This window comes from Perca fluviatilis, chromosome 6 (assembly GCF_010015445.1).
Source record: "Perca fluviatilis chromosome 6, GENO_Pfluv_1.0, whole genome shotgun sequence".
Lineage (NCBI taxonomy): Eukaryota > Metazoa > Chordata > Actinopteri > Perciformes > Percidae > Perca > Perca fluviatilis.
The window spans coordinates 19,989,126-20,015,306 of record NC_053117.1 but is presented as its reverse complement, the minus strand read 5'-3'; the positions used below and the strand labels follow the sequence as shown (position 1 = coordinate 20,015,306).

The 26,181-nt window shown below is 39.9% G+C and overlaps 1 protein-coding gene and 2 long non-coding RNA genes across 3 annotated transcripts; 2 read left to right on the top strand and 1 right to left on the bottom strand.

The window, feature by feature from the left end:
- Positions 1 to 2,398: 2,398 nt before the first annotated feature.
- Positions 2,399 to 4,410, top strand: LOC120560985. Its single transcript, XR_005639546.1, has 4 exons — positions 2,399 to 2,625; positions 3,483 to 3,695; positions 3,779 to 3,949; positions 4,042 to 4,410. It is a non-coding gene; the product is annotated as an uncharacterized LOC120560985 (long non-coding RNA).
- A 7,001-nt stretch (positions 4,411 to 11,411) lies between these two features.
- On the bottom strand, positions 11,412 to 13,357 carry LOC120560984 (hydroxycarboxylic acid receptor 2-like). Its single transcript, XM_039803917.1, has one exon. It carries the CDS (start codon positions 12,387 to 12,389, stop codon positions 11,412 to 11,414), a length of 978 nt encoding a protein of 325 aa, XP_039659851.1. The 5' UTR covers positions 12,390 to 13,357.
- A 176-nt stretch (positions 13,358 to 13,533) lies between these two features.
- On the top strand, positions 13,534 to 21,734 carry LOC120560986. Its single transcript, XR_005639547.1, has 9 exons — positions 13,534 to 13,648; positions 14,830 to 14,908; positions 14,995 to 15,178; positions 15,299 to 15,339; positions 17,167 to 17,221; positions 19,731 to 19,865; positions 19,955 to 20,051; positions 20,405 to 20,507; positions 20,706 to 21,734. It is a non-coding gene; the product is annotated as an uncharacterized LOC120560986 (long non-coding RNA).
- The last annotated feature ends 4,447 nt before the right edge of the window (positions 21,735 to 26,181 follow it).

The following is a 26,181-nucleotide window of genomic DNA, read 5'->3' as shown; positions in this document are numbered from 1 at the left end:
GTCTGCTCTGGGGCAGTCATAGCCTTTGAGGATTCCAACCTCACACTCCATCAGCTGTGGTATTTCCTGTGCTATTTGGGTCAAATGTTTCTTTTTGGCAGTTTCAGGGGTAGGAATGTGAGAACGTTCAAGTGGAATGAAGTCGCTGGTGTAAGCAGGTGGCAAGTTGACAAAGCTTTTTGAGGTAAACCCTCTAACTCTAAGCCCACTGACTCTTTCACTCTGAACAATGGAATCTTTTCCCATCATAGTGGTAAGCTTCAACTTGACTGGCTCTGAACCCACCCCCATCTTCTCACTTACCATTTGGTCTACAAAAGTGTTGCTACTCTGTGTATCTACAGTGCCTGACAAAAGTCTTGTTACTTATCTAAGTTGTAGGAACAACAAATAATAACTTGGCTTGTAGTTGATCAATTGGAATCAGAAATGGCTTATATGAAAGGCAAAGGCTTCTGGATTATGCATATTATACCAAAATAAAGTATTGTATCATTCATTGAGTTTTATAATTGAATTAGGACAGAAATGTCAGATTTGGCTTGGACAAAAGTAATGTACAGTAGAACTTATATTTTATTTTGAATACACAAACATGCTACAATAACATCAGAGCATATGAAACATACTTATTCGGCAATGGAGACCACTGCGTGAGAGAATTCGACAAACTGTTCTTATAGATACAGCGGTTTCTGGTGGCCAGCCCAGAAAAAGGGCTGGCCCTGGACTGTCGGAGCCACAAACTGTCCTCTTGAACAGTTGTCTTATGGGGTCTGCCTGACCTGGGCTTGTCATGAACTTCACCAGTTTCTTTAAATCTTTTTCTTATCCTTTCCACTTGACGTTTGGATACATTGAAGATGTCTGCCACCTCAGCAGCAGACTTGGGGGCCATCCACACGGAAACGTTTTTTTGTGCAAACGCACATGTTTTGCATCGTTTGGGCCGACCGTCCAGACGAATCCTGCAAACGCACTGCCTGAATACGCACTTTTTTGAAACCTGGTCTCAGGGTGAAAAAATCCGAAAACTGCTCTCGTTTGGCTTCGTATGGATGGTGAATACGGATCCGTATCGATGATGTCATCGCCACACCCCTCTTTTACACCCTCTCCCACGGCCGCTGAAGCTAAGCGAGCACATCCCATCTCCATGGTCAAACCAGCTCACTTCATCTAAATACTGTGTCTCTGCTCCCTGACCCTTCCCTCTGGATTCTACACAAGATATATTGCTAACGTTATGTAGCCAACGTCATTCATGGATCATTGATGTTTGTTTGACTGCCGAGTTAGAGTTAAAGCGTTAGCTGCTTAACGTTAGCTCGCTACTAGCGCGCTGCAATCATGCAAAAAAGCAATCCAACAGCACATTATACAAAATAAACAAAGTAAAAAAGTAACTTTCTTGCGCAGCCTTTATAAGATGAGCAGTGGGGAAAGCGATTATAGTCCACGGATGTATTAAGAGAACGTTATAATCTGGTCATGTTATGATAGGAAGTGGAAATGACTATGCTCTTCTCCGTTTTTTGTGAATTTCTGTAGCAGAAACAGCGCCGCCTATAGGCCTGGAATATGAAGTAGCGTGTTGAGTCATTTACAAGTGGATTCGTTTGGACGCAACTTTTCTTGAAACGAATCCAGGGAAGTCGGGTAAAAAAAAGATCGTTTTGGTACGTGTCCACACGTACCAAAACGATCTGAGTCTTCAGGCTCTTGATGAGCACTTTGGTCAGGCTGCACTTCACATGAAGGTCTGGTGTGCTGGAGTTCTTTTTATACACACCTGGGAATGTGTTAATTACAGTATTTGTCACAGGTGAAGCTCTAATCTGTGATTGGTTGAATCATTTAAAGACACGACAAGACTTTTGTCCAAGCCAAATCGGACCTTTCTGTCCTAATTCAATGATAAAAATCAATGAATGATACAAGACTTTATTTTGGTATAATAAGCATAATCCAGAAGACTTTGCCTTTCATATATGCCATTTCTGATTCCGATTGATCAACTACAAGTCAAGTTATTATTTGTTGTTCCTACAACTTAGATAAGTGACAAGACTTTTGTCAGGGGCTGTAGTAGGGCATATTGCTTGATTGTAAGCTTCATCATCCTTTCTGTAGAAGGTTCCTTCTACTACAGATTTTGCCTCACCACTGATGTACTTCTGCAGGTAAAACAACCTGTCCACTGGATTTATACATCAATGTTTTATCAGTGCTTTTTGCTTTTGTGCAGCAATTGCCTCCTCCATATTTATTTTAACCTTCTTTACAGCCAGCTGCGCTGCACACTCTGCCTTTTTGGCTGTTACACACTAAAAACTCCTGGGTTATTTTGTCAACCCAGTTTCTGGGTTATTTGTGTTGGGTTAAAATTATGGGTTCTTTTTTCAGAGAGTAACCCATTTTCTGGGTTATAGGGCTAATATTTGACCCATTGCCTGGGTTGTTTGGGTTTCTGGGTTATTAACCCATGTTCTGGGTTATAAGCTTGGCTTTCTCTCTCTCTCGCGCTCTCTCTCTACAATGTATTTTTCGGTTAGTTGTCTTGACATCGGACCAGCTTATTTTCTCCTCTAAACGACACTTTGGTTCCTGGGGCAGGGAGGCGAGGTAAGCATTTTCATCTTACTGGTAGTTTGTTGCAGAAAATGTGCTTGTTTAAACCGTGCTTCTAAAATAAACTATCTTACGTTCCATTAGCTAACTTAACTAGCTAGCTACCTAGCTTGCTTGTGAAGAGTAACTGACATTTTTATTAAGATGTATCTGAGTCACTGTATGCTAGCTAGCTAGCCAGCCAATGTAGCCAGGTTAATGATACCACAAATGTTAGCACGCTAAAACGTAGATAACATTGATTTAGCTCGGTTTAAGAAGATGTTTATGAATAAAACGTTACTAACGATAGCTAATCCACCGACCGTTAGAAATGTACGGACATTATTATTATTGGATATTTTCTTGCTGAAAAGTGAACATGCAGAAAAAGGAGGGAAATTTGTATTCAGCTATCACGTAGCCTATTTTGAATGCTCACGTTTCCACGTTGGATGTATTTTTAATTGTTTGTTAACGTTACTAAAAGTTATGTATTAAGTACTTTATGTAGTTCCTTTTAAATAAAAAATGCAAAAATGTAATGCTGACAAATCGCCGGTTCCCGCCCGGGGCTGTGGTGTACCTCTGATTTATACACAACTCCCTGGAAGTTATCTCTGTACATTTATTTTTAAGGATGAATATACAGAAAAAATTGTAGAGTAGATTACACTCGTTTTTAAAGGAGGGAAATTTGGGAGGGAAAATCTATTTTTTTTTTTTTTTAGGTATAACCTTTTACATAAATCAGGCTTTGAATTATATATGAATTAATCCCTAATGTAAAAACCTTAACAATATAGAGAGGAAGGAAACAAATAGACAGGGTAAAATAAACATGTAATTGTGTATCTGTTTTTTTGTAATAGTCTGAAAGAAGACAAATAGCCCTCAGCCTCAGCAGCATCAGCCTCCTCCTCAACACACACAGGAGCAGCTAGACCCTATTGGGGAGCAGCCTCCGTTCATGCTGCTGGACCAGCAGGAAATGGAGCAAGAGTCAGGAACAAACCTGAAAAACCTCTTCCGGGGCAGTGGACGTAGCCCTGGAATAAGGAACCTGAAATTCCCTCCTTCAATTGGTAAGAAAGAAAAGTAGTACAAATATATGTGTTCTACCTCAATGTTAAATGTTACTCAGATTATTTAAAATATGTGTTCACAGAAGACCTCCAGGACTACCAGCGGTACCATGAGGGCAGCTGCCCCCCTTCCAAGCAGCTGGAAAATGCACAGTCCAAAGTGTCGAGGGTCAGGTCTTTTATATTTTACCTGGCTAAGGGACATACTGTATTGTTCAGTTTGCTATTTTAAGGAACATTGATGGCATCCAAAAGTAAGTGTGACTTTCCATGTGAATTATTGTGAAGTGGTTATGACACACACCCGATGTGAACAGTGACTAACTCAAAGCCTATGTTTCTGCAGATACACAGCCCACCTCCAGTCCCCAGGCAAGACCATCACAACGGCACATTTCTACCTGAGAACCATACAGCAGTTCCTCAAATACTTTCGGGAAACCCTGCCTGCCCAGTCTCACCTGACTGCGATGGATGTGGTGAGCGTGCTGCGCCCCGTCACAAAGTGCATCACAGACACAACCAGGAACGTTGTCCTGCACCTGCTGGCAGTGAAAAGCCACAAGAAGGCCAGGATAATATCCTGCGAGGACCTGAAGCGGTGTCAGGAGGGGGCCACACTGAGGATCCCAGAGCTGCTGGGTAGTGTGCATCCCTCTTTCCAAAATAGTGAAAATAGTCCATCTCCAACAGAAGCCTGCCGTGCATAGTGATATGTCCTTGTTTGTGTATGTTTCTTCTCTTCGTGTGCTGAAATACTTTTATACTTTTTATACACACCGTCGCCCCGTACCGTTTTTACGACTGCTGCGGCTTTCACGCCGCCATTACGGTCATTGCCCCGGGGATTGGTAACCTCTGGGTTTGGCGAGGTCAAAGAGGCGCAGAGGCACACAGGCCTGGCGATGATGGTTTTGTGATCTCTGTAAAGTATAAAAATCTGTGTCCTGTTGTCATCACTGCTTGTGAGTCTGTTGTTTTTGTTAATGTTTCCTCTGAAAGAGTCCGTCCATTTTCTGTGTATTGCAGATCAGGGAACACAAGACTAACAAGTCCTTTGGGGGTGGCCCAAATGTTCTTAGAGACTGACGAGTTTCGATGGCTGGTCCGGTGGCTGCAGCTGCGGGTGGCCAGCAAGCGCCCCGAACCAGCTGGTTTTCTTCACGGCTGGGAAGGGCCCATGCTAAAACTTCTTGCACCACCTGCAGGTAGCGTGGGCGGAGATCTGCCTTAAAGGGTCCCCCAACTTCACTGACCTGAGGACCGCTGTGTCTGCTCATGTAAGTTCTCCTCAGTCACTTATCTGTTCATGCTGGATTTCATTAAAACTCTTCTGGCTCAACTAACCATAGCAATCTTTTCTCTTCTACTGTTTTAAGGTCAAGAACAACCTTCTGTCGGGCAGCAGAAGATGGTGGCACCCGCCTATGTGCCACAACATTACCACCGCTGACTGCTCTACGCCCCTCAGCCTGAGCGTGGCCCAGTCAAAGAGGATGAGGGAGCATTTCCGCAAGCCCTCACCCACACCGCGCCATCACCGGAGCAACCAGAAGCCTCCCTCCTCCTCCCCCACCAGGAAGAGTTACCGCAAGCCTGAGTCCTCCCCCCAGTTCCAAGACAAAACCCCTGCCACCTACCAGGAGTCAGGGACCCCGGGACTGGAGAAGGAGGAAAGATAATAATACTTTAAAGACTCAGTCCATTTATGTCTGTTACACCAGACCTCACTCTGTGTTTTGTGTTTGTGTTTCCTCAACAGACACCAGAGAAGGCCCGAAGTCTCGTGAACTACGCCAATGTGCTTCAACCTAACTTGTGTGGTGGGAAATGTCTTCAGCGACACCGGAAAATAAGTTTTGTTTTTAATACTTTGCTTTTGTATGAGCTGGATTATACAGTACACCAAACGTATTATGAATAAAACAACATGGATATTCCATTGCTATGGATTTCTTACTGACATTTCAGGAACATTTATGACCGGGTCGGGATATTGCCATCCTTGTGTAACCCAGACTAAAAGGTACACAGGCATAGATTCACAAGGGAGTGGAGGGGGTGTTTATAGCATTTTGATAAGATGCATAGTGATATTAATCAAATACAGTAATGCACACAAAAGAAATCTATGGTTTCTATGGGAGAAAAACAAACATTATGTACATTAGCCATGCCCTACAGGAATTGGGATTTTGTACGTTGATACATTTTGAAACCACTACATGATACATGATGTATGTTCTAATGTCTAAGTTTTACATAAATTAAATAATTTGCACATATATCTATGTGTATGTTGTCAGTCATTGTACATTTAGGTTGAAATTGAGTGATGCTTGACATTGAAATCATATCAAAATATGTCAATACATTTTGACGTAATTTTGACGTCAATGTTTGATGTCATATTGATGTTAAATTGACATCAAATGCTCACTGGGAAGTGTGTGTTTTTTTTCCTTTTTATATAGATTTTAATTTAATTTAATGCAATACAAATGTAAAAGTGCTTAAAGTGTGTAATATAATGTAAAAATGTTTTATTTTCTGAAATAAGGCATACTGGCATAATAACGTAAGTTATTTTTGACCCAACTCCTGGGTTAAAAGGGACCAACTAATTTCTGGGTTATTTCAACCCAGAAAATTGGGTGTTCTTTTGACCCAGAAGTTGGGTTATTTTAACGAAACATTTGGGTCAGGTATTTAACCCAGAAGTTGGGTTATATTAACTACACTGTTGGGTTATTTACTTAACCCAAGATTTGGGTCAAATATTTAACCCAGAAGTTGGGTTATATTAACTACACTGTTGGGTTATTTTAACCCCAAGATTTGGGTCAAATATTTAACCAGAAGTTGGGTCAAAAGAATAACCCCAATTTTCTGGGTTGAAATAACCCAGAAATTAGTTGGTCCCTTTTAACCCAGGAGTTGGGTCAAAAATAACCCATTATGGGTTATTTTTGACCCAGGAGTTTTTAGTGTGTATGCTTTGCTGTTCTGATGACTGTTAAGAACGGTTTGAGTGGTGGCTACGAACAGTAGATTTGGTCTTTGAAGACCCAAATATTGACTGGGCATACTCTCTGTCCATTATCAAATGAAGTCTTGCGCTTTCTGCCTTAGCATCAAATTCCTCTTGCCCTACTTCACTCATGTGTACTTTAATTAGCTCCATCAAGTCTCTTGATACCACTGTGCAGGAATCCACCTTCCTTCTAATCTCAGTAGAAGGTGTTGATTGAGATCGTACATTTATATGCATCTCTCACTTGTTTCTCTAGCCCTTCCATAGCATCCATCATTTCACCCAAGTTTTCATCAGAGCACTCATCTTTAAGATTGGTGCATGCAGCTTTAACCTGCTCTTTCCATTTTTCATACAATGTAATTAATTTACTCTCATTTTGAGAGGTATCTTGTTGCTTCAGCTCCAGCATTTTTGGGGTTAACTTTCTCTCTCGTGAAGATCTCCTGAGGTTGTCTGTCTGGGAGGTGGTAGAGATAGGCTCAACCGTTGATACTTTTAGTATCTCTATTTTAGCAAGAATGTCACCTATAAGTATTTATAATCTCTCCTTTTCAGCTTCCTCCGCTTGTGCCTTTAACTGTACTCTCAAACTACTCCTTTTGAAGAGACTCTGTTTTTTCACTTAACCCTTGTGTTGACTTCGGGTCACATTGACCCGTTTTCAATTTTTGTTTTATATCAGAAAATATGGGACGTAGAAATAAGCGCTGAAAATGTGTAGAAGAAAAATTTAACAATTTAAAACGTTGGAAAAAAGCAAAAACAAACTGTGAAAAAAAGGCGTAAAAAATGTCTGACATTACACAGACTTTAGGAAAAGGCACTGTATACATCAAATTATTGCTAATTGTGCAGATAAACCCTTTACAACTATGTAGTTAGTGCAATCAACTGCTATTTCTATTCACTCAAACTCGTTTGAGTATTTAAACTCTCAGATGAAAACTATTAACAATAACATTAAAACATTAATAACAATTACACTGATAAATCAGGAACAGCAATTGGGCTATAAAAACAAATAAAATTACTCTCTCTTAATGAACCAGTAGTTTGTTTTATCAAGTCCTTTCTTTCAAACTGTACAAAGGTCCATAACGAAGCACAGGGTAGCACAATCAAACCTGGCGCTGTCTGTGGCGCCGCCCGTTTTGTGTTGACAGCAATGGACAAAACAGATACTGCACTCTGTGGCCTGTAGGGGATATTTAAGGAGCTGTAGTCCTCGCTGTTGCTGCCCTCTGTTGGCGAAATCGCGGCACTCTCCACCCTGTGTCAGGAACGACTCTCCTTCCTTCTCCCGTGGATCAGCACGCCACTTCTCTCGCTTCTTGTCCGGTCACACGCTGCCCGGCGATGCTTCTCTCTCTCTTCACGGACACACGCTGCTCTTTAGTAAGACTCTCACTTTAGACTCTTGGCCATGCTGGCGTTATGTTTTCACTGTAATTACACTGGTCCAATTATAGGCCACGCATCATACAGATGTCCTTTGCTCATTTATTTCCACCTTTTCGTCGTAAGACACCGTGAAAACTACAGGAAAACTAAACACATGAAATACGAGTCAAATATACTTCTTTCAGTCATTTTACAGTCTTTTAAGCACGTTTCCTTAACTAGACGGGCCCCACAATGTTAACGTCACATCAGTACAGAAAGTGCATTAAATGCAAGGAAATTACAACAAATATTAAACACAAATATGACAAGGCTGAAATACAAAAGCACAATTACTGTGTGCGCCTCTTGGACCGTGCAAAATCTTTGTTTGAGGCCGTATATTTTGTCACAGGTGTGGTCTTCTAAACTCTGTTTTAGTACAATTTTAAATCCAACATCCCTTTTTAAACACTTATTTATTAATTTTTTTATGTTTTTAATTACTGTATGAATTCAAACACTAATGAAATTATCAAAATATAGACTAAACATGAAATCTCAGTAACACTGTCCCTCAGACAGTTACACACACAAAAAAATATGTTTGGTCAGCATTGTAACCATAGACTGTAAATATGGATATAATATTTACAGTCTGTGATTGTAATCCCTGAAATGTATTAGTAGACAAATAATATTCATTACCTGGCAGTGTAACATCTGCATAATTATTGCAACATATTTCTTGTGTATTACTGCATCATACACAACTTCCCTTTGTGTGTACCATACTATGAAGAGCATGAATGGGAATGTAATGTATATTATGTCAGCATGCAGTATGTTGACTGAGTGGAATATCAAACAAATTAGTTTTTAGATGTATGCAAAATGTATTCTATAGAGACATGTTTTTAAAACCTGCCAATAGTTATTAAGATATTTGGTGGTAGTTTAATATATCTATCTATTGCTTACTGTAAAAGTGTATTAGAGATGTGATTCAAGTGTTTCTATATGAAGTTATTTATTTGAGATTATTATGTGCCTGTAAGGTAATTGAGTTTACTTTTGGTCAATGTAACAACCCTTAAATGGCTGTCTGCATACTTTTTTGAGAACCATCTAAATGTAAGGGAGGAGGTGTTTGTGGTTTATTATATTTGTATTTATAAATGTGGTATGAACCACACTATCTGTACTGAAAATCATTGGCTGTTTCAAAGAGCTCACCAGATGCACACATCTGCAGCGGCTGAAGTTGAGTTGAGTTGTAAATGAGTACAGCTGTGTGTCGTGCTGTTTACTCATTTATGTGAATTAAGTTAGTAACAATTACTTGTTTTTCATCTTGCATTACATTTTTATTTTTAAAAATACTAAGATAAAGACAAAATACTTAAAATATTCTAAATATTTACAAGATAAGTGTAAGAGGGAGGGGGCAATAACAAGGTACAGACAGATCAAGAACAACAACAAAAACTGTAATGATAACATTTGTCGAAGTAGAACAGATTCCAAAGTGTAAATAGAAATGAAAGATTAGATGTGCAGGTAATATGACTTCCACATGATGAGTAATTAGCAGAACATACCAAGCAAACATCTAAATTCCATAATACATATTCTCACCAACTCATGTTTTGTTTTGTATTGGATGTGTAAGATACAAGGCCATTTGACCAGACTTCTTCACATTTGAATCTAATATGCTTGCGTTATTGTGACAAATCGTATTACTGTGATCGCAGAATCAGAATCAGAAAAGCTTTATTGCCAAGTACATTTTTTACACATACAAGGAATTTGTTTTGGTGTAGTAGGTGCATGTCACACATTATCTAAAATAAGTTAAACAAACAGGTTAACAGAACAGACAATATAAGTATAAATATATAAATATATGTGTATATATACACACACAGGATGTAATAAAATAAGAGTAACAATTAAGATAAAAAGAGCAGATTAAGTACAGTGGCATGTAGAGCCAGAGGTGGGTGTGGAGAGAGTCAGGGTGGTTTCCGGGCCTTGTTAATAAGGCTAGTGGCGGAGGGGAAAAAGCTGTCCTTGTGACATGAGGTTTTGGTCCTGATGGACCTCAGCCTCCTGCCAGAGGGGAGTGGTTCAAAGAGTTTGTGTCTGGGGTGGGAGGGGTCAGCCACAATCTTTCCAGCACGCTTCAGAGTCCTGGTGGCGTAAAGGTCCTGGAGCGGCGGGAGATTGCAGCCAATCACCTTCTCAGCTGACCGAATGACACGCTGCAGTCTGCCCTTGTCCTTGGCAGTGGCAGCAGTGTACCAGATGGTGATGGAGGATGTGAGGATGGACTCAATGATGGCTGTGTAGAAGTGCACCATCATTGTCATTGGCAGGTTGAATTTCTTCAGCTGCCGCAGGAAGTACATCCTCTGTTGGGATTTATTTTGGTTATCAATTCTTATAGTGACTTCTATGTATTGTTTGTATGTATAAGTGCATGCACTTCATGGTAGGTGGAAGTCAAATGAAATATTTCAGGGAAACATGGTTAAAAAACACTTTTTTTTTAATTTTACCTTTATATATCTCATTAATAGGATGTTGTGTGTCCTTACTGGTGTGTGTCTGTCAGTGTGCATAGGTCTGTGTTGTTTGTCCCTGTCTGTTTTGGACCTGAACTGGGTTGGTTTTCGGGTGGGTAGGGGACTGGAGGGGAAGTGACATGCTGTTTAAACTATGCTTTGTTCACTTTGGCCTATGTTTTATGTTATTTGTTGTTAAAATTTAAATTAAAAAAAGTTGGAGAAAATATATTTCATTAATAAGACTGATTCTGGTCATTTCTTTTTTATGCTGCCTTTATTAAGTAATTGCTCATTTCTTACACTGCACTATAACTTGTATTTAGAGCGGCATAGATTAATCGATTAGTTGTCAACTACTAAATTAATCTATTTTGATTATAACAAAATCGCTTAAAGTCATTTTTTTTAATGAAAAAGTTCAAATTCTCTGATTCCAGCTGGTGTCTGTATAAGTCATACTAAATATTAAGTAGTCTACATAAATTATTTCATGGCTTTACATGAGAATATATGTGGCAAAAGAAATATTTAAAAAAAGTGCAGACAATATATAGAGAAGTAAAAATAACTTTCCAATGTTACAAGAGCATCTGTTTTCCAAAGGCAATTCTTTTTTTAGGTGCAGTACTGGATAACTACTGTATATGAGAATTAAACACTATAACAATCGTTTGCACTTGCACAAATCAAGCTGCATCTAGCTCAATGATTTCCTAGATTTTGTGATCACAGCTGGCTGAGCGACTGGGAGCCTGTTTCTCGAGTTTTCTTCTCTGCACTTTCAGCAGTGTCTGCTTGGGACAGATGAAGAGCTTTCCTGCAGATGTTCTTGAAGACAGGGCTGGAGAAGTAGTAAACCACAGGGTCCAGCACGCTGTTGAGATAGGTCAGGCTAATGGTGATGTAAAACACGGTGGTCAGGTCTTCCAGAGCAAGGCAGACTTCAGGATCAGAGAGGGTGCTGCTGGGTACTTGTTGGAACTTGATCCAAATCAGCAGTTGTGTGATGTTGCTCGGGAGGAAGCAAATGATGAAGAGCACCGCCACTACTGTGATGAAGCACAGAGCCTTCTTAATCTTTGCATGCTGGGCCAACTGTCTCCTTCTCAGGTGGCCAATAATTTGGAATGTGCAGTAGAGAATCACAAGCAGAGGCATATAGAAGGAAAAGAGGAACGTAAATTTATGCCAGCTCAGATTACTGTGGGCTTCAGTCTCAATCATGAAGCTCTCACAGTAGGTTGTGTTGTTGTGTTGCAGAGTGAAGACATGAGCTGAAATTGAGATGGTGAGCAACCATAGTGCAAGTGCTCCACACATGGCTTTGGAGATACTCAGAGAGTTGATGGGATGATGGGGATGCACCACACGCATGTACCTATCCACAGCGATAGCCATCAAGAAGAGGGTACTTCCACTGCGGTTCATTGCCAACATGAAGAGGCAGGTGTTGCAGAGAGCGTCTCCAAACCTCCACTTGATCTCAGAGATGTAGTAGCTGGCACGGAAAGGCAAAACCATGATGAGAAAGAAGTCAGCCATTGCCAGGTTAAAGAGTAACACCGTGCTGCTCTTCCAGGGCTTCAGGTGGAAGCAGAAGATCCAGAGAGCCAAACCATTTCCAAGGACTCCCAAAACAAATTCTGTCACCAACAGTGGAGGGAGCACACTGATCAGCAGAGTTCCAGTGAAATTGCATTTCATGTTGAGTTTAGTGTTGCCTCGCTGACTACAGATCAGAGGAATAACACATTGAGGACTGTCTGCATTCTTTAAAGGGAAACCTCTTTACGAAAAAAAATGTGATGTGGGTTTTTGCATTTCTAGGAAGCCCGGTGGTTCTGCTTTTCATTAAATGTTAACACGCAAAGTTATTTTAAAGAAGGGTTGACTATTTGCATCAGAGGGGCCAGTATTATTGAACATTATCAGTTTACAATGCCTTGCATGTAGAAACCCTTTAAACATTTTGCCCTTGAGGCTTGTATAAAAATCATTAATGAGTCCTTTATCTTATTGCATTAACTTCAATTGAAATCCATTTACTGCATGTTTAACTGTTCTCGTTTCAATTATAACCATTATTAAATGTCCCTGAAAAACTCTTGGCTCTTTAAATTTAGGAACTGAAAAGCATTATCTGTTCTGACTTTTAGCCCTTTCACTGCCACATTTTGCTATATAATTATTTTGAAATATTTGTATAAGATCCCTTTTGGTGCACACATGCATGCATGTCTGTTTGTATTTGGATATGTTTGTGTGCAGGTGTGGATGTTGGCAAAGATATACATTCATGTAGTGTATATGGAGTTTAAAATTTATATTTCGGGTGGGGGTGGTGTGAAGTGTGATGGTTTTGTACATTCGGAGATTAGCAGAATGCTCTGGGGGTGGTGAGTGATGTATACAGTTTTTTTTCAATATGTATCAAGTGAATTGTTGTACAATTTAAAGTATGGTAATGCATCCGTTGCAATAAACACAAATAACAAGAGTAACAGTTTTAACACAAGATTTGAATCTAATGCCTTATTTTGAGAATGCTTTAGAAATAATGAGGAAGGAAGCTTAACATGATAGCAGTGTTTGTTTCCTGTTGTGTGGTGTTTGGTGATGATTAATAGATATTCATGCAGCGATTCAGGAAATAGCCACCATCAACAAAGTGAATCTCCAGAAAATCTGTAACATGTGGCTGGGTTGGCTCAGTGGGTAGAGCAGGCACACATATGCTGAGAGCTTTATACTTTGATGCAGAGGTCCAGGGTTCGAGTCCGACCTGTGACGATTTCCTGCACCTTTTATTCGCTAATCACAGTTTCTGTTCATCTGTTTACATTGTGTTTTAGCAAATTATAGTCCATTGTGTAGAAATTTGACAAATCATATTTTTCTTTGATAAAGGATATTGGTAATCATGAGTGTATCAGCAACATTGAGGAGGACCCAGACTTAATGAGGTAGAGACATTGCTGTTACTTTTTTGCCACATTTTGCTTCTGAGTAGCCTTTAATTATGTTTTTTATAATGAAAATTCAATAGAAAAGAAATAGAAAGAACTCTGTTTTCTTTACCACTTTAAAATATCTGCTTAAACATAATAGTGAGTGATCACTGAAGAAATTCTGTTGACAGTAATTAGATGAAGATAAGTTTGTATCTATTTCTAGTACTTTCTAGTCAGTTGCTTGTCTGTTACACATATAATTTTTCTTTCCCTGTATTTTTTGACATCCACAATTATTGGGCAAATAGTAGGAACACCAATATGTGTCAGCTTCTCTGTTTATTGTGTTTATTTGATGCTCTCAGGGCATATCTGTCAAGTATCCCGTTTTGGCCGGGAAAGTCCCGTATTTTACCCTTCTTTCCCGCCGTCCTCACGTATTAGTATTTTCCCGTAAATCTCCCGTATTTTAACCTGCGTTATTAAAAAATAATAATACCCCGGGCCCGAGCGGAGTAAAAAAAAGAAAAAAAACATTCCCAAGCTGAGCTCTGTCACTAGCCTCGCGATAACTTCCACCTGCAGTAGCCTACTACAGGTACTGTAGGTGGCAGTTGTCGCGAGGTTAGTGTGTGAGGTCAGATGATGAGTGACAACACGGGGAAAAAGAAGAAAACGACAGAGACGGTGCGCTGCCAAAACTTCTGAAGGCTTTACTATGCATTCCCCATAGCAATGCAAGTTGAGAAAGGGTGTTTAGCACGGTACGAAAGATTGTTACAGAGAATAGGAGGACATTAGACAACAGAACTGTTTGCGCTCTACTCTCAGGTAACATGAACCACTCTGGCCCCGCCCACTAATACACTCCTTCCAAAACAGTCTTAAAGAATGCAAAGTCTGCAACACATTTGTAGAATAACTCACTAAAGAAAAGTTACGTGAAATTAAAAGAAAAACTGTAAAAGAAAAGCAATATGAAATGAAAAGAATATGTGGAATGAAAATAAAATGTAAATGTAAAGACAAGCAATGTTATAAATTGTAAATGTTTTCAGCATTCTGCATCAAGTGGTGATTTTAGCTTTCTTGTACACCTGTCTTAAAATGTAAGGGATACTGGAGCTTGGTCGGGGTGGGCACCGGAAAATTTCCCTTATTTTCAAATCCAAAACTTGACAGGTAAGTCTCAGGGTGGTGTACATGCTGCAGTCTTGCCCCATGGATGATGCTGTCCGTCTCCTAAACCCTATCCTATCTGCTGAAACCTGGGTGAGTAATACATTGCAGTGAGTCAAAATTGGACAAAGTGTCCAGAGAAAGTGACTGATGTCTGTTTTTTGGATTTCCTCCTGTAGCCGCTCAGCACTTATGGGCCTCGTTTGACCTTCTGCCATCAGGACTCGAGTGCTGCTTTGTCTCGTCCGCCTCGCTGATTCGGCCACTCTGGCTGAGTTGCAGATCCCCAGGAACAAAATTCAGTAATAGGAAACACGTTTAATAGTACTCATGGAATAATGAATTGCCAAGTTAATTTAAGAGGTGTGTAAGATGTGTTGAAGTTTCTGTATTTTATATTCCCATACAGATATTATCTGAAATGCTATATCTTTGTCTCTCAACTGGAGGCACTGATAACTGAAGTACCCTTTGTCCTTTCAGGCGGTGCGGTTGGTGGCTGACCTGTGCTTGGAGTATCAGGTGTACGACCTGCTAGAAACTTTTTTATGCGAGAAATCAACTATGTAAAGCTCAAATATGGGCCGTTTTACGAATATTGATGGCTAATTGCAAATTTTGTCCGACTGTGTGTCGGAGTTCAGTGGCTGGTGCTGCCTGGGTTGCTACATTGCCGCCCTGCCTGTCCTCCTTCACAGACCCCGGCCTGCTGTGAGCTCGATTGAGCTCCATCACGGCCGGCAGCCCGCGGTGCTCAATACCCGCGCAAACTCACCCTTTCTGGGTGACTGGACTACCAAATGCCGGTGCCCTCACAGAGCTCCAGGGCCTGCAGCTCGATGTTCTCCCTCCCCTCTTCCTGCTAAATGGCCGGTGTGTGACTGAGAGCACAGTAAGCGAGCTTGTTACACCCGTAATCTCTTACCTCAGGTTCCAGTTAATCTTATAATGGATATGTGTGTTGAGTTATTTAAACAAACGATCGGGGAAATAAACGCCTCTTGTCCGCGAGTCTCATTGATAGAGCCCGCGGTGAGCTGGAGTCCATCAATGAGAGCTAGCTAGCCTCCTCCTAACGAGACCTCTGAAATTCACAAAAATGCATTAAATTGAAATCGGACAAGTGTTAGCTAAGCTTTGTAAGACCTTGGGGAACCTGTAATATAAGTGCCATGATGAAATTCAAATTGTAAATATACTATAGTTATGCCGAAAGTGTAGCTAGCTAGCCGCGATCTTTTCCCATTGTATTGAATGGGACACATAGCTAGCTAGCTGATACTCCTAACAAGACCCCTGACGTTCACAAAAATGCCTTAAATTGGAATCTGACACAACGGTTAGCTTTGTAAGACCTTGGGGTAGCTGTGATATAAGTGCCGTGACGAAATTCAAAATGTAAATTTATTATAGTTATGCCGGCAGCCGGCTGCGGAGCCCCGGTAGTGCAGTAATCCACAAAGGGTGACTTTGCCCTGGGTATGGAGCCCAGCAGGCTGCCGCTTTTTTTTGTCAGACTGTGTGGAGCTCCTAAAGTCCGACACGTCTTACCCAATTTGCAATTAGCCATCAATTTTCGTAAAACGGCCCATATTCGAGCTTTATATAGTTGATTTCTGGCATAAAAAAGTCTCAGAAGTGAATTTGGTAACAAAACATTGCAGTGTCTGGAATATGAGACCTGCTGTCTTGTCTCTAATGTGTGTGTATGAGGATTCGCTCAACCAATCAGCGCGCAGCTCATCTAAATATTCATGAGCATACCATATTTGGAAGAAAAAGCTCTTGTTACAAATAGGGCCAAAACACAGGGATGCATACATGTAAGGGCCAATAAAATATCAACCAGGCCATTTTCAGCCCAACCAATGTTAAATACCCCATTAGGAGACCTTAAGGAACAGTTTGAAATATCCTATATAATCATTCTATCACCCCTTTAAAGAAATGCAAATAATGTTGCCATTTATCTCTGTTACTTGAGACATGGTAAATTTCAGTAAAGTTCAATGTGGTCCCAAAGTGTTTGGATAAATATCTTCATTGTTACAAAATATCAGAAATACAACCTGCACCAGAGCCAGGACTCAGATGGCGGCCAGTTGCCGTTCTATAATAGTGACAGTAGAGATATAGACAGGAAATGTGAGCAAAGAGAGGGCTGGATATGAAATGCCGCAAAGATTTCACGGCCAGAATTAAACCAGCAACGCTGCAGTTAAATGGTATATGACTTAACCAGTAGATGTGGTGCCAAAGGTAAAATTGCTTCCAATTATCACTGCTACAACACAAGTGATAATAGAGAAAGGGCTGCAAAGCTAATTTTATTAACTTTATTTTCTCCCCAGATTTCCAGTTTCTCCAGGACCTGGAGGAGTATGATACTGGCACCTTTTGTCTCAGGTACTAAGTTTATGATAGTGAATTCCCTTCCATTAACGGAACAGATGTATGTGTCTTTAGGCTGAGTGTCCTTTTGTTATACAATGTTTTGGTAGAATAATTGATGCTGATTGGCTAGAAGGTTATTGAGTTACTGAGTCTTGATCAACAGGCAACATTCTACAGGACCTTTGTTCTCCTCCTCAAGTACGCTTTACTCATGTTCCAACCATTTACAGCCAACTGTACATCCTGCTTGCTAGGACTAGAAGTTTCATGGACTGCTAGTACTAGAATATGAATGTTTAAAACATGCATGATAGATGAAACTGTTTTGGGGTTGTTGTTTTTTTGGTTACACTGCATGGCAGAGTATACTGAACTGAAAACGTTATATGGTTTCAAAGCAGTCTGGCTGTCCAACAGTATTCAGGGTCTGTGTACGTTTTGATAGTTTGTTTTTTCGTTTGAACCACAAAACAAAATAATGAGAAACCAGCTGTTTTTGGTTTGTCGTTTCAAACCAAAAACAAAGAAATGGTTAAAAAAAAGAGCCGTTCCGTTTTTGGTTTCTGAATACAAAAACGAAAAACGACTAAACCAAATTCAAATAACGGTCCGATTTTGTTTTTTTGAAATTCCTTTTTTCATTTCTCCGTTTGAATATCTACATTAAAAGAAAGACATGTTGGCCACGTGACCCGGAAGTAATATGGCCTATAAAACTAAAAGCCAAGCTTTTAGAACGGTCATAATATGCAGCATAACCTTATACCAGAGTAACGTTAGAAGAAAAGAAAAAATCAATAAATAGGATTATAAACCTGGACCGAAAGAAATATGTTAGCAACAGTAGTTTATTACAGTGATTTAATATCGTGCCTATCCACGCATCACCAGTCACATTTAATGAGCGCATTGTTTGGTTCAATACAGTTGGTAATAGTTAACCTAAGAACTTATTGTGTGTGCAGAGATGTTACTGTATTATATAGGGGAGAGCAGGGAGAGTTTAAATACTTTTTAATTAAACGTAATTTACAAAGCGATCATATCGCACTGAAAGCTAATTTGGTACTCCCAAAAGTTTTTTATTTCAGATAGATTGTTGCTGGGCTATACGTCTTCGTGAATATCTGTTAACAACTCATTGCCGTCACCTTGAAGCGCGTATGGGGGTCGAGTTTTCCCGTTATCCTATGGAGACTGATGGGCTGTGGGTCGTTAAGGGCACTTATTTGGATGCAGTGACTTAACCCACGTAAAAACCTAGTGAAACGTCATTTTCCACAATAGAAACTTGATAAATGGGAAAACGTACTGTTCTCGCTATAAAAATGGCAGAAACATCACCGACAGTGCATGATATTTCAAAAACCGCTTCAAGGTGACGGCAATGAGTTGTTCACGAAGACGTATAGCCCAGCAACAATCTATCTGAAATAACAACTTTTGGGAGTACAATTCATGATATGTAGTAAAATATTGAAGTTGTGGGAAGTTTATATGGCTTAAACCGTATGTTTCATTCGTCCCCACCAGGAGGGACGAATGAAACATAACGCACGCACCACTTTTGCTGTAATAATTCCTGAACGGTTTTGTTCAAAGCTGAAAATGCAACTGTATTTGACAGAGGACAGGTGTAGGTTGCTAGTGACAAAATATTAGCTTTCAGTGCGATATGATCGCTTTGAAAATTACGTTTAATTAAAAAGTATTTAAACTCTCCCTGCTCTCCCCTATATAATATAGAGCTAACAGTAACAACTCTGCACACACAATAAGTTCTTAGGTTAACTACTATTACCAACTGTATTGAACCAAACAATGCGCTCATTAAACGTGACTGGTGATGCGCGATATAGGCACGATATTAAATCACTGTAATAAACTACTGTTGCTAACATATTTCTTTCGGTCCAGGTTTATATAAGCCTATTTATTGATTGATTTTTTTTCTTCTAATGTTACTCTGGTATAACGTTATGCTGCATATTATGACCGTTCTAAAAGCTATTGGCTATATTTACTATTACTTCCAGGTCACGTGGCCAACATGTCTTTTTTTTTTATGTAGATAGCCTATTCAAACAGAGAAATGAAAAAAGGAATTTCAAAAAACCAAAATCGGACCGTTATTTGAATTTGGTTTAGTCGTTTTTCGTTTTTGGATTCAGAAACCAAAAACGGAGAACGGCTCTTTTTTTACCATTTCTTTGTTTTTGGTTTGAAACGACAAACCAAAAACAGCTGGTTTCTCATTATTTTGTTTTGTGGTTCAAACGAAAAAACAAACTATCAAAACGTACACGGACCGGAAATCCTTACACTTTATGTTCAAAGTAATTGCAAGGGTCTTAAATAGTCACTTATTTTTAAGCACCTCACTCACAAAAAGGGTATTGATGTTGAAAGCATAATCTGTTTCATGCACCCAGGTTTGATTTACTGAATGTTGGAATTTCTTTATGAAAAAAGGCAGTGATGACCTGAATAATGTTTCATATTCTCTTCATTTTCATTCCAGCTGTCCTGCCCTTTCCTGTTGAATCTGGACCTGATAGGAATTGCCAATCGCTTCACACAGTTCAATCTGCCAGCCTTTGCCCTGGGAACTCTCCTTCTCATCCCCTGTGCCAATAAAAAGGCCCAGCAAATCCAGGTGAGTACGTCCATGTCAAGACAACATGTGAGAAGGAACCCTAATTACAATCCCATTGTCATGACCATCACTGTTTTTGCTGTTTCCAGGGCTTTCTGTCTGTGTGTAACCCAGTCGCTGTCCTTGAGCAGGTGGAAGAGCTCATGACCACCGGGGAATTAGCTCCCTCACTTAGTTCCCTCACAGGTTAGATGTAACTTTATACTATTTGTACCACTTAAGGCGATCTATGGTTATGTACAGGTCCCTCCACCGCCACATCAGAGTCTGTGTAATCTAATCTTACTGAACATGGTCTGGAATTTGGACGTTTGACGTTATGGATTCAGTTTTGGGGTTATACAGGGCTTGACATTTAATCTTTTTGGTTTTTCTTGAAGTTGTTCAGCTGTTCCAGTCTACTTTAACTGCTGACCGCCACCTGGTGTCTAAGAATCTTTGACAGATAAAGAGCAAAACCAAAAACCCACCTTATATGTTTTACCTTGTCAAATGTAAGATTTGACTTCTTCACGTCATTCTTTTATTCTGCTCTTCAGTCAGGACGATGCTGACTCACTCGCTCGTGAGTACATGAAACGCAGAGAGCAACAAAGAGGGAACACGCTGACAAACGGCTCACCTTCACCGAGCTGCCTTAAGGTACCTGAAACTGATATCCTGGTCCCAGTTTATTCTGGGCTACAGTGGAGAAATATTATTTTTGTTATTTTTATTTAAGTAGTTGTATTCATCATATTAGCTCTGTGTCTTTCTTTTCTATTTAACCATTATCACCTTCATAATTCATCTGTTATAGAGACATAACAGACCTGTAATTCCACTTAATTTGTTTTCAAGTTTCTCAACATGCAAAATGGAGTTTCGGGATGAACTGACACTATTTCTGCAGCTTTATTTATCTTTTCACACTTGGTCTATTTTAGGCTCAGATGCAATATTTGCACTTATCTAATGTATCTTTCAACTATTCATGTAATCTTTTAATAAATGCTTTTCAATATAGATTGTGTAGCGGATTCCTTGAAAAAATGATCACGGTAAAAAATCAAAGGCTATTGTAAAGGGAGTGTTAGCGAAAATGAATGCGTCGCAGCAACACATTGGGGCAGAACCTGAGATGCAGGAAATTATGGTATGTGAGCCAGAGCAATCTGACTGCGTCACATTTACGATCCAGCGTAAAGGTGCTTGAAGGCACACAACACGAGCTACACGCTGAACAAAACTCTGACTTGTTTGTCCGCCTGGCCGCCCTGGGAGCGATCCACGGAGGGAGAGAGTTCGCCTTCGCTCCAGCCGCCGAGCCAGGCGTTTTCTGTCTGGAATTGGAAGTGGAGGACGGCGCAACACACGCACAGGCCGCCCCGCGCCACGGACTGTTGCCGACAGAGGAATCGGAGGGCGGCGGTGGGACTTTGCGTTCAGTGCCGGGGGCCGAGACTGGAGGACTCAGCACCTGTGGACTATTTGGAATCTGGACTACTGAATCAAGTTTGACTGGAGGACACTGTGTGTAGGTTTTGGAACCAACCTTTGAAGGAACATTTAACCAGACTATAAGAAATGATGAATGCTGGCTACTCAGTCTACAGTCTATGTTTTATGGACATTTAACCGGACTGAAAAGAACATGATAAATCCTGAGGACTTAGGCTATAGGCTATGTAAGTTTCGGAGCCAGTTTACAGTCTGTGTTTGTTAACATTTGGCTAGACTGAAAGAACATGAGGGATGCGGTCTGTTCAGCTCATAGTCTGCTTATCTCCAACTAGATTGGTGTGTTTTTCACATAGCTTATTCCAGAAATTGATTTTCACATAGCCTATTTCAGAACTTAATAGCTGGTTGAGACCTAGTTCTAAGTTTTTTTTACCTTTTTTTTTTTTGCAAAATTTCACTTTTTTCCCCCCCGGTTAAAAAACCACACCCGCAAGAAAAAAAAAAAAAAAAAAAAAAAGGAATTTTTAAATTTTAAAAAACAAAACAAAAAAAACCAAACACACCCCAGACCTTTTTTATTTTTTCCTTTCTTTTAAAACTTTCCCCAAAAAAAAAAAAAAAAAAAAAAAAAAAAAAAAAAAAAAAAAAAAAAAAAAAAAAAAAAAAAAAAAAAAAGGAGTCCTGGGAGAAGCAGCATGCAAAAAAACCAATCCAAAAGAAAAAGAAAAAATAACAACAAGGGAGTATCAAAAAACAGGGAAATACAGGAAGGATAGAAATTGACCAGAACTGACACAGGGAAAGCACACGAACACACACAAAACGATCTGACACAAGACAAAGGGAACACAGAGGCTAAATACAAGAGGTAATGAGCAAACAAGGAACAGGCAATACAACAGGTGAAACACATTAGGAGTGGCAGAATAATCAACAAAGGCGGGAAAACACAGGAAGTAAAACTAGACAAGACAGAAAACCAGACTATCACAATAAAACAGGAAACAGAATTATACACAACAAGGAACAGAAATATAAACAACCCCAACAGCAATGTCCATAACCACAACAACTAGACCTGTTTCAATTAACCTGTGACTTGAGACAGGAGGTGCAGTTTTGAGCTGGAGTTTTGCGCGAACTGCGTTTGATGTGGTCACGCATCTTACAGATAGGGGAGGGGGTCTGCGGTCTCAGAGGTTTAGGGGATTTATTTTATTTTTTATGTTTCTGTCACACCTTGCTCAGAGCTAACAGTTCACCCTTTGCTACAGATTTGTCAGCGAAATCCGGTAGGGTACTTGAGACATCTTTTGAGACAAATTTTGAAGATGGCTGAGCTTTCAATCTGTTCAGTCAACATCAGGGGGCTAAACAGGCTGATCAAATGAGCTAAATTCCTGGACTATTTAAAAAGGAAAAACATAGACGTGGTGCTTATACAAGAATCGCATTTACGTAAAAGAGATGTAAATCGTCTACAAAATAAATACTTCAATGTTGCTGCCTCATCTGGTGACGACACCAAAACCAAGGGCTCCATTGTGTTGCTGTCGCGGAAATGCGCACTCACCATAGACAAAAGCAGTAAAGACTTATCAGGCAGGATATCTTATATATGTACCACGATAAGGAGTAGGAAAATAGCCTTTGTTTCGTTATATGCACCGTCTACATATGATGAAAGTTTTTTCCCACGCCTAATCAATGAATTGCTCTCTCTCAATGAATATTCACTAATTATAGGGGGAGACATGAATGCAGTACTAGATTTAATTCAGGCTAGATCAGGGGTCAATCACACGAAAGCCCCAAAACATCATCATTGGACATGTTCAAAGCAGCTGTGGAATCCCACCATTTTACAGATAAATGGAGGATGCACAATCCTAGGATTACACCTTCTTTTCCACACATCACCTCACCCACTCCCGCATATATGTTGTGCTCCAGTGAGCTTAAGGCAATGTTCCACACAATAGCACAACAATGCGCTGATAACCACACTCCATTGTGATATGTTAGGAGAAAGATCTAGGAGATTTTATTTTTTTAATAATTCCCTTCTCCAGCACACAGCTTTTGATACAGAATTTAGAACCAAACTGGCTGAATTTATATCAATTAATACCGACTCAGTTTCTTCTTTATTGAGAACCTAGTCCACCCCGATCAATCAGGTTTCATACCCAAGTATCATGCTGTAGACAATGTACGCAGACTATTTCACAGTGGATGCGGAAAAGGCTTTCGGCCGCCTAGAGTGGAACTACTTGTGGCAAGTAATGGTTTGGGGGCCAAATTCATTGACATGGTGCGTACTTTATTTGCGAATCCCACGGCCATAGTCTTAAAAGCTCAAATGTCATATGTCATAAAGCTCAAATGTGCGGAGACATCATGGGCACTGTGTTAGTGATGTAAGTTTAATGATTTTCCCCTCAGTGGAGTAATGTGTTGAAGAGGATGTTCTATGTGATTCTGTGATTGGTGGCTGAGTGAGATCAATGAATTTATGTGTAGTGTTGGAGCCCCTCAGATGGACTCAGACCTTTACTTGCCAACTCACATCTGTTTACTTTATCTAACATGTTACTGAAACGTACCCCTTATAACCCTGTTCTTGTTGAAGCAAGACAGAGTGCATTTTTGGACTGTAATTGATGCTGAAAACTTGATGTAATAAAACCTTTATAATCAAGACAGTGTCAAGCGGATTTCCTCTTCCACACATCATCACAGCATCGCTACTCAAGATACAACAAAATCTCTCTTGAACCATTAGCCCAAGCCATAAAGCAAAATAAAATGTGTAAGGTCCAGATTAAATCCAGTAGTAGCTCAATATCATTATTTGCAGACAATATTTTGTTGTACATTGCTGATCTTGAGGACTCTATTCCAAACATTCTTCAGATCTTCAACGAATTTGGCTCAATCTCCGGCTATAAAATTAACTGGAATAAATCTAATCTTATTTTATTGAACAACAGGCATGTGTTACAATACCAACCCAAAGCAAAATTACATATTTGGGCATCACCATACACGCATCCCTACAGCGAGTTGTCCAGGACAACTATGAAACTATATTAAGTAGTGTTCAAAGGGATCTGGCCAATTGGTCTGCGCTGCCGGCATCATTACGCTCCAGGATTGCTGTTGTTAAAATGGACATAGTTCCTCATGTGAATTTCTTAAGTACGATGATCCCCTTACCCCCACTGATACATTTCTGGAAGAAACTTGATACCTTAATTCGGCAATATATTTGGAATAATAAACAACCTAGGCTAAAATACTCTACCCTGCAACATACAGTTGAAACCAGATATTTACATACACTTAAAAAAAAACAACACAAAAACATTTATTTCTTTACTGTCATACATTAAATCAGAGTAAACTTTTTCTGTTTTAGATAAATACATATTAACATATTTTTAGCATTTGTTAAATGTCAGAATCGAGCGAGGGGAAATTTTTATGTATTTTTTTTATCACTTTCATCAAAGTCAGAAGTATACATACACTTCCTTAGTATTTGGTAGAATTGCCCCAAAACTGTTTCACTTGGGCCAAACGTTTTGGGTATCCTTCCACAAGCTTTCTACAATAGTTTGCTGGAATTTTGGCCCACTCCTCTTGACAGAACTGTGGATGCATATAAAGGCACACCTCAAACACAGAGCCTCTTTCTTTGACATCATGGGAAAATCAAGAGAAATCAACCAAGACATCAGGAAAAGAATTGTGGAACTCCACAAGTGTGGCTCATCCTTAGGTGCAATTTCCAGATGCCTGAAGGTCCCACGTTCATCTGTTCAGACAATAATACAGAAGTATAAAAAACATGGGAATGTACAACCATCATACCGCTCAGGAAGGAGACGGATTCTGAGTCCCAGAGAGGAACGTTTTTTGGTGCGAAATGTGCGAATCAATCCCAGGACAACAGCAAAAGACCTTGTGAAGATGCTAGCTAAAACTGGTAAGACAGTGTCATTATCCACAGTAAACGAGTTCTGTACCACCATGAGCTAAAAGGTTACTCTGGGAGAAGAAAGCCATTACTTCAAAACCACCATAAAAAAGCCAGACTACAGTTTGCAACTGCACATGGGGACAAAAATCTTAATTTCTGGAGACATGTCCTGTGGTCTGACGAAACAAAAATTGAACTGTTCGGCCATAATGATAAACGGTATATTTGGAGGAAAAAGGACGAAGCTTTGAAGCCTCAGAACACCATCCCAGCTGTGAAGTATGGGGGTGGTAGTATAATGTTGTGGGGCTGCTTTGCTGCAGAAGGGACTGGTGCACTTCACAAAATAGATGGCATCATGAGAAAAGAAAATTTTGTTGATATATTGAAGCAACATCTGAAGACATCAGCCAGGAAGTTAAAGCTTGGGCGCAAATAGGTCTTCCAAATGGACAATGACCCCAAGCATACCTCCAAATTAGTTACAAAGTGGCTCAAGGACAACAAAGTCAAGGTATTGGAGTGGCCATCACAAAGCCCTGATCTCAATCCCATAGAACATTTGTGGGCGGCACTGAAAAGGCGAGTGCGAGCAAGAAGGGCGACAAACCTGACCCAGTTACACCAGTTCTGTCAAGAGGAGTGGGCCAAAATTCCAGCAAACTATTGTAGAAAGCTTGTGAAAGGATACCCAAAACGTTTGGCCCAAGTGAAACAGTTTCGGGGCAATTCTACCAAATACTAAGGAAGTGCATGAATACTTCTCACTTTGATGAAAGTGATAAAAAAAATACATAAAAATTCTCCCTCGCTCGATTCTGACATTTAACAAATGCAAAAAATATGTTAATATGTATTTATTTAAAACAGAAAACGTTTACTCTGATT